This window comes from Arvicola amphibius, chromosome 1, assembly GCF_903992535.2.
Source record: "Arvicola amphibius chromosome 1, mArvAmp1.2, whole genome shotgun sequence".
Lineage (NCBI taxonomy): Eukaryota > Metazoa > Chordata > Mammalia > Rodentia > Cricetidae > Arvicola > Arvicola amphibius.
In genome coordinates this window covers 32,264,411-32,273,935 of record NC_052047.1, presented here as the reverse complement: position 1 = coordinate 32,273,935, position 9,525 = coordinate 32,264,411, and the positions used below count along the sequence as shown (strand labels likewise).

General features: G+C 35.7%; 1 protein-coding gene across 2 annotated transcripts in view; it reads right to left on the bottom strand.

Moving 5' to 3' along the window:
* Positions 1 to 5,150: 5,150 nt before the first annotated feature.
* The window catches only part of Gabra2 (gamma-aminobutyric acid type A receptor subunit alpha2), a 143,607-nt gene continuing 139,232 nt past the window's right edge, over positions 5,151 to 9,525 (bottom strand). For both annotated transcript variants that reach the window (XM_038336496.1, XM_038336487.1), the window contains one exon: positions 5,151 to 5,446. In XM_038336496.1, the coding sequence (XP_038192424.1) occupies positions 5,151 to 5,446 (296 nt within the window). The remainder of the gene's footprint in view (positions 5,447 to 9,525) is intronic.

The following is a 9,525-nucleotide window of genomic DNA, read 5'->3' as shown; positions in this document are numbered from 1 at the left end:
AGTAGAGGCTGTCCCGAATGCTTTGACTGAACTCTTGGGAAACTATTCCTTATATGGAGTGCCTTGCCCAGCTTATAAGGGGGTTAGGTGATCAGTCTTATTGCAACTTAATATGTCATGCTTTGCTGATCCTTATGGGAGGCCTGCACATTCTGAACAAAAACAGAAAAGTAAGTGGAAATCAAAGGACAGGAAGGAGGATAAGACTGAGGTTGGGGTTGTAAAAACAAATAAATTTTTTATAAAGTAAATGAAATAAAGACTCAAAAGAACCAAATAGCAGTGCTGTGGGAACACATTTATCTTATAGGAGAAGGGATGTTCTAGTCTATAAATCAAGCTCACATTCAAACTTTTACATTTTGCTGCCTCTATGGGAAAAGTTATTCTGCTAAATTAAATGCTAGTTTGTTAGGAACTAGAATGTGGTGTTACATATATAGAAAAATAAATGTTTCAGATTTTATAAAATCATCTGAATTGTTGCCAAAATATACTCTCATATATATCCAGAACACCACACAGCCCCACCACCAATACATAAACCATGCCACAGACTCAGAGAGCTACAACAATGTAACCTTGCTCAGTATTATCTTCTGACAACATTTAGTGATATTATAAATTAATTTAAAATAGCACTGGACTGAGCTCCCAAGGTCCTGATGAGGAGCAGAAGGAGCGAGAACATGAGGGAGAAAGTCAGGAACGTGAGGGGTGCATTCACTCATGGAGACGGTGGGACAGAACTAAAGGGAGATCACCAACTCCGTTTGGAATGGGACTGATGGATCATGCGACCAAACCCGTCTCTCTGAATGTGGCCAACAGCGGGGGCTGACTGAGAAGCAAGGACATTGGCGCTGGGCTCTGATTCTTCTGCATGGACAGCTCTGTGGGAGCCTTCTCAGCTTGGTCGATCACCTTCCCTGGACCTGGGGGGAGTTGGGAGAACCATTGACTTAGCATAGAGTGGGGAACCCTGATGGCTCCCTGGCCTTGAAAGGGGAGGGAGGGGAGGTATGGGTGGAGGGAAGGGGGAGTGGAAGGTGGAGCAAGGAGGGGCGGGAAAGGGGGGAGGAATGAGTGGATGGCTTGTGAGCGAGGGCAGAAGTGGAAATTTTTCAATATAAAAAAAAATAAACAATGTAGAACAGAAAAATAAAATATTTTTCTTTGAAATTTAGGCCATAAAATTACATATAAGACGATGCTCTCGCATAACCAAGTAAATAGAATATGTCCAATTATGATTGATGAGATTAGATAGTAGGTCTAACTTATGTGGCCTCAGAATTAAGAGTTTTTAGAAATCTGAAGAGACACTACTACCATTTTTTTCTGTCCCAAAAAGACTTCCTTATTGGAAATGTTATTAAAGTTTAAATAATTTAACACCATACAGGATGATATATTCATAAACATTTAACTATTTCTATGTTATACATAAGTTACATATACTTTTCCTCTTCTCTTCTCTTGCTCTCCTCTTTCTTGTCTCGCTCTCTGCCCTGTGTATGTGTAAAGAAATTGTTCACTTTCTTAGAGTTAAAATGGAGAAATTTTTCACTTAAGTCCTTGTAGTAACATCCTCAGGTTTCCCTGTGATATGTATTTCTCACTTGCTTTTTAGATTTGCTGATATATGAGCTGTTAAAAACCTGAAAAAAATAATACACTCACTATAAGGTCTATTAGTAATTTTAATAAGTATTCTCTTTCATGTTAAAGCATAAATTCAATAGATGAATATCTCATTAGAGAAATATTTGTAATTTGTCTGGTCAACATGATTGTAAGTGGCTTTTGCACAGTGTTCATGGCACTAACATACATATGCTAAAAGTGACTTTGCCCCTTCTAATACTCTATTATATTCTTTAAACGTTAAATTTCAGGTGCGGTGGTTCTATGTACAAATTAGCATCTAAACTCCACACCTATTGCATTGTTCTTAGCTATTGCAAATAGATCTGTTCTGCTTGTGTGAGACAGTAACTTTACACCAGATCGTGTTAGAAATGTTTCAATAAAATACACTTTACTGACTTTAAACAAGCAAATCTTTAGGACATTAAAATGAAATGGAAACAAGAATTAATGAGACCTAAATAAATTGAAAATAAATAGTACTTTGGGTGAGGAACCATTTCTCTAAAGATTCACTTGAAATTTTGAATCATTTCAAATGAAGTAAATCTAATAATTGTTTCTAGACTATGTAACTGCATTGGGATGTTGAAATTTAATCACCTATATCACACGTTTAGTATCAGTTAAGTAACAAATGTTTCTGTTTCAAAGATCTGTGATAGTGTTCTGAAATTCACACAAGCATACAGGACAAGTCCTGTGTAACTGCTGGGGCTTCATGACTGGGCAGAGGTGGGAACAATCTGCTTCCTCCTCTCAAGTAATGGGGACAGCCCAGCCCAAAGTACAGTAAAAATTATGCAACACCTTTGATGTTTTTCCATAATACCCTATACATATGAGATTCCATACAGTCTATAGCATCAGAGTTTCAGTTCCCTCAACCAAAAATACAAAAGTCACATAAGTACTTGTGAGATAAAGGAGAAAAAAAAACTCTCTCTACATAAACATAATAATATATCTATCCTATCTAAATGAAACTTATTTGTTATTTCAAACGATGTCAATAATGATATTTCTATTCCATCTGCAATAAAAAAACTAGTAATGTTCGTTGCCACCAACATAATCACAGCAGAAGGAATCTTTTCTGATTACCTGTGGAAAATTATTTAGATCTAGTTTACATATGTACATATTTATAATAATATAGAACTTATAATCAGAGAGTAAAAGGGCATGGCACGAGTTTCAACAACTCTTCATTTTCATTTTTAATTATGTTGAGGTGGGGTATGTGCACATATATCTGAGGGTGCCCCATGGTTTCTTGCATAGAGTATCAGACCTCCTGGAGCTAGAGTCACGGGCACTTGTGAGCCACTGTGTGAGTGCTGTGAACTGCACTCAAGTTTCTGCAAGAGAAATATTTACTCTTAACTTCCAAGCTCCCCACAGCCACGTGAAACTGTTCTTAACGTATTGGTACACACACTTACAAAAAGAATCTTGCAACCTTTTCTTCATATAAGACATTCTGTCAGACACAGCTACAACAATCCCTATGTTTTTCACAAGAGATGTTTCAGCATAGAAGTATTTAAGAAAGAGGGTGTCTTTTATTTATTGGATGGATGATATTCACACTTTAAAATTATTTTGATGATAGAGAAGATGTAACTAGAAGGGAATTAACAAAATACATTTATTGGCTCATGTAATAATTTTATTAAAGTTAATGAATTACTTTGCGTGAGGAAGTTTTTAACGTCAAGGCTGTGTTTGTAGCGAGTTTTGTTACTTAGATGCAGCTGTGGTCCTAGTATTAATACAATCATGCAAACCACGTACTAGAACTGCGGTAGAAAAGAAAATCAAAAATTTGAATGAAGCAAAAGAACTGCAGAGTTTTTTGAGTTTGCTTATTTCCAGAAGATGCCCCTTTTATTGATTTTGTGAACAGACTTGTTTTGCACTATACTCAAATACTGTACAAAATTGCAAGAAATGCCACTATTTGACTACTTAGGTCTCTACAAAAACATCATCATGAAGTTGCGCTTAATTTTAAAAGTCAACTAATAACTGCTAATGTACATATCAGTCAAAGATAATTTGGTTTTGACAAAAACACACTTAACTTTAGCATATTCCAGGGGTATAAATAATATCTTTAAATACTAAAAGAAAAAATGATTTTTACCAATTAACAATCAGTAGTTATATAAAATTGAAAATCATGTTTTTATTTTCTAATTTAGCTACGTGGTGTGTGTGTGTGTGTGCGTGTGTCTGTGTGTGTGTGTGTGTGTGTGTGTGTGTGGTGTGACATAATCCATAATCTGTTGATGATGTTTTAAAGTTGTGATTTAAAAATGTTCAACTCCTACCAAAACCTCTTCTGGTATACAAAGCTGCTGTAAATTCGAGTCAATGAAATTTAAAGTTGCAATTTACAAAAGCAGATTTATATTAATTCTTATCCGAAAGAGCTGCTTTCCAGACAGAAAAATGTGCCAACGAACTGCCCTTTCCTTTATGATTAGTGGCTTCTGAGTCCCAGTGAGAAGAAGCCTTAAGGCAGAATTTGCAGTAAACAGGAAAGCAGAGAATCATATAAGTGCGCATCTGGACCTGGGACACCTATGAATTCTCATCGCTTGGAGTTTTTGGCACAACTTTCTAATCTGAGATGAATGAACTTTGCTCCATCGCGGCCAAGATGGCTGCTTTCTCCCACTCTCCAGCACCAGAAAAATTCAGCTGACAGCACATACCTGGAAAGACTACGTCCATATATCTGGGTTTTTATAATGTTAGGTAGTTTGCAGTGATTGTAGTGAGCTTTAGGTTTCAGTTACTAAGTTCAAATAAACTCTGAAGATAAAAATGTAACGGCCGTGACATTCCATTAATTATTAAATTTCAGCATAATCAACATCCTGTCATTGTGACGCATAGTTACACGAGTTTGTCATGCTTGTAATATGCACGTGGCTATAGAAATTCTACATAGTAATGAAAAGCTGCTTTCACATCTCTAGCTTTCTCCTTATGTGTGTCAAGCTTCCATTACACTAGCAGGGGCTCTGAGCACTCCTGAAGAGAATAGATGAGAGGTGCAGATGTTCAGATCGTCAGAAGAACTCATATTTGGGTGACAATGTTAATCTCTGATCATCAATAGGTAACAGTAGATTTTTTTCTATGTAATATCTATTTCAAAGGTTTCACAAAGGGTGACAATGGATCTCAACTTTTATCATAATTAGAACATTAGAAAATAAATTGCATAACCTGAAATCCCCTTTAAACTAGATCCCAAGGTAAATCGCTTTTAAAAGGCAACAGTTCTTTTGGCATGGGATATTTTCTGCCTGTATTTCCATGAGTTAGCAAATGCACATCCCCTTAGGATGTCTACTGATAAGCTCTACCACTATATACATACTGTACATATTGGGACATAAATTAGCAGTTATTAGTCAGACTGTACATAGCAAAATAAATCAACTGTAATGTTGCTATAGGCCAAAAGTAACCAATGTCTAGACTCATGGACTGACCCCTAAAACAGGCTCCCTGTTTAAGTAGGTAGCCCAATAAACTAGGTTAAATGTACCAAACAGAACTGGGAAAACTATTCTAGACATTCTGTCAATTTTGCTGACACTGTTGAAGGTTTTCTTGGCTTCAGCCGGCTTGTTTTCTGGCTTCTTGTTGGGTTCTGGCGTCGTTGCACTTTTAGAGATGGTGGAGAGAACAGGATCTTTGGAAAGATTTGGGGCGTAGTTGGCAACAGCCACCGCATAGGCATTGTTCTGTATCATGACGGAACCTTTCTCTTTTTCTATTGGGAAATAAAAAAGTAATAAAGTGTGGGTTTAATAAGCTTCTTAATAATTTCCCAACTGCTGTTTAAATTCTAAAAAAAAAAAAAAAAAAAAAAGAAAGAAAAGTTACTCAAATATGCATCCTTATTTGCAGATAAAAGAAATTAGGGAAAGTAAGTAAAACAAAGTCCTAAAAAAACATTGAGTGAGAAATTTCATAGAGTACAATACAGACACCATTTTCCTGGAAAACAAATTTTTGGTGTTTTACATGGAAAATAAATGATAGAAAATGCAATTTTTATTAAAAAATTATAAAATTTTAGTATTTTTACTCTTAAAAGTCACTCACATATACTTTTTAAATTATTAAGTGAAGAATTACATAAAATGTAGGGATTTTAAAGATGAGCTATAGTCATCAACAATGAATGAATGATCTCAAATTTTTCCAGGTAGCAGAACTCCCACCCACAGTATGGCAAACTTGTAAGGCAATGCTTTAAGATTGCAAACAATTGTGACCCTATGCAGATAGAAATCTACAAAACACTGCTGTAATAAGAAGATATCAATCCTATCTTTTCAGCTTCCCTTCCCTTTCTGTTTTATCAGTGAAGGATCTTCAGTGTGGGTGTCAGTAGCTCTTGTCTCAGCTATCACTTGCTTCAGACACTTTCTCTTCATGTTCTTCTGTATTGGCCAAACCCTGCTAAGTCTTTAGCCACTTTAGATATAGGAGAACCATTGGAAACAAATTCCATCACAACATTCCTATTCTTATATCTCTCCAACAGAAGTTCAAGGACCAAAGAAAACGAACAGCACTTTTGAAACCAGTCCTTCTTATTTTCACCGCACACAAACCCCTCTGGAATAACTTTAGTGTTCTATAGTTTCTCGTTAGGATATCTTGGAGTATCCCATCTTAGATTTCTTTCTATTCACCAATTTTTTCACATGACTAATTTCCTTTTGTATTTTACCCTGAATGTGAAAGTAATTTTCATGGAATGCCTTGCCTTTACACTAAGCCTAAAACAATCTTTGTCCCTCACATATTCAGTCTCCGGGTACTTAAATTTGGGTCTGTCATAACACTTATTAAAGTATATAAGCACTTCCTTTACCATGTGATTATTTAATTGCCATTTTATGTTCTCATTAAAATCCAAATTTAATGAGGGTTGCTGGTATCTCTGTCATGTTGAGTTTTGTAACTTCAGCAAAAGGATACATAACATGAATCTTTACATTAATAGCTTTCATGGGGGTAGGCATAGCATATATATGATAAATAAACACTGAAAATAAAATACTATTTATCTGTTACTATGCAGTATTAGTATAGTGTGATTTATCTACATGCTAAAAAAAATGAATCAGCAATGAGTTACCTAAATTGTAGGAAGCAAGTTCCACATTAGTGCCATTTTATTAGTTTAGGAATGAAGACTATAGAACTACCATAAAGTATGACAAAGACACCCATCTGTGAAATGGTTGGGGAAAGAGTCACAGCAGTTAGAGGTATCAGCTTTGCAATGACTCTCTGTCTGAAAATTTTGTTTACATTTTTGGACTGGAATATTTCTCCCTAAAATGTCCCCACTGAGGATTATATCACTATGCCCATCTTCAAAAAGTTTTCAACAATACAGGAACTGCATAAAACATGCTGGTTCTGCTATTATGTAAAATATGTCTAAACCCCATTTAAAAATAATCTGATTGAATGTAAAGAGAATGAGTTTGGCCACTCTCTGCTCTAGCTTCCTGTTTGATAAAAGTAAGAGAGAGGGATAAGAACACCACACTATAGTTGAAATAACACATGCTGTACTCACAGTATAAATCATTTTCTCTAAGAGATGTAGAGTGGTAATTGTTACCTATAATAATCTAGACAATGATCACTTATAAAAGGATACATAAGCTTTATTATTATATTATGTATTTAGGGAAGTCTACAAAAACACCAAATGGAGAGACGAAGATAGAGTATTATAGAAATGGGTCATCGAAATTAGACTAGAAATTACAGTATAATATTTAAGACAGTTAGGTAAAGATATATTTTGTTGCAGTAAAGTTTTATATGGTGTAGAAAGTACTTCTGTATATGTGTTGCTTTTATTGGTTAACGAATACAGCTACTTTGGTCTATGGAAGGACAGAATAAAGCTAGGCAAGTAAACTAAACTGAATGCTGAAAAAAAGTAGGCAGAGTCAGAGAGATGAGAAAGACAACAGAGAACCTTATCAGGAAACCACAAACCTTGTGACGACACACAGATTAATAAAAATTGGTTAATTTAAGTTGTAAGAGTTACTTAATAAGAAGCCTAAGCTATTGGTCAAACAGTGTTGTAATTAATATAGTTTATTTGTAATTATTTTACATTTTTGCAGCCAGGAAATGAATAAGCAGTCTCCAGTAGAGCAGGGAGAAAGTAGGCAGAGTCAGAGAGATACCATGTAGTAGCTGAAGGAGATTGACACCAGAGAACCTTACTGATAAACCACAAGGCTAATGGCAATACATAGATTAATAAAAGTGGGTTAATTCCAGATTTAAGAGCTTGTTAAGAATACACTAGAGTCATTGGCCAAGCAGTGTTGCAATGAGTATAGTTCCTCCGTGATTATTCAGGTCCGGGCAGCTGGGAACGAAAAGCAGCCTCTGCCTACATTTACAGATAGAAAAAATGTTTTAATTTTTACCAATCGTTTCTCTTCCAATTGAAAATATACAAAGTTAATAGTAAAATTTTTAATAAATAAAAAAACAGGTACAAAATGTACATCAATGGTGAATAAAAGGCCTCCAGCAGTAGTTACTAACCAAATATCAGCCTGGGTATGTTTGTGGCTCTTTTGTCTGTTTTATCATAATACTGCAGACTCTTTAAAAAAAAAAAGAAAGAAAGAATTGCATTTCTAATGTGTGTTTGGAATTTTTATTGTCCTAACTGTAAAAGAAAAAAATGAATCTTATTTACTCATTATAGAATGTATGCCTTTGAAATCTAAAGTACACCAATCAGAGAAGGGCTAAGCATGAAACAAATGACTGATTTTCCTTCAAAACACTTCCTGGGAAGTGAAAAACTCAACCATATTCATGTCAGCAGCATGAAAGTCTGGCAGTCACACATCCTACCTCTTGGCAGCTGAACTCTAACCAGTTCACTGAATGATATGTAGACCATCCATATGGCGTCTGTCCTGTCCCCTCTCCTCCTAGACACAGCATATACAGCATTCCTGATATCTTGTTTAAAGGGAATTTTGTTCTTGTCAGTGCCATTGAAATTAAGTATGCTTATAAATAATTCAAACGGTTCTTTGTTTAAAAGTAAATATACATAGAGGAATATACTATTGAGTTGATAGCAGACTTATGGCACACAGATATTTTAATGTAATTAGATTCTCACTGAGCAGGAGAACTCCTCCCTGACAGCTGCCTTTCATAGTGCTGGAAGTGGCTATGCAGTCCGGTCTGGAGAAAAGCGTTTCTCACAGAGATTGGCCTCTATATACTACAATACTGACTTACCAGACTGATAGTATAAGGGTAACCAAACACTTTCTGATAGGATCTGAAACATGCTCCACAAGAGGGAATTCAGGCTTGGTGTTTAAATTGGGGTCAGCAGGTGAAGAACTCATAGCCCTAGGGAAGCACCTACTACTGTTACTTAGATCAACAATTACACTGTCAAACTGACTTCTAACTGTATGTATTGATGCCCATAATTATATACTGTTTTCAACATTAGAGTTATTCTTTTGGGCCATGGGCAGTGATTAATCCAGAGACTCATCATCGATCAAAACGCTGAGAATAAATGAACATGAGTGCTGAACATTGGGACATTCTAAGGCTCAGAGAATATTCCCAAAGAGGGATGAGGAAGAATGGTAGAGCTATTGAAATGAAGCTGATTTTAACAGATGCAGTGGTCCTGCACGATTGGGAATGTGGCCACTGGTTGGTTGCCCATCCTGTGGTATGTAACTGCATACAAATACACATAGGATAACAATCATTGGACATGATGGGATATAAACCATAAAAAATCAGTTTCAG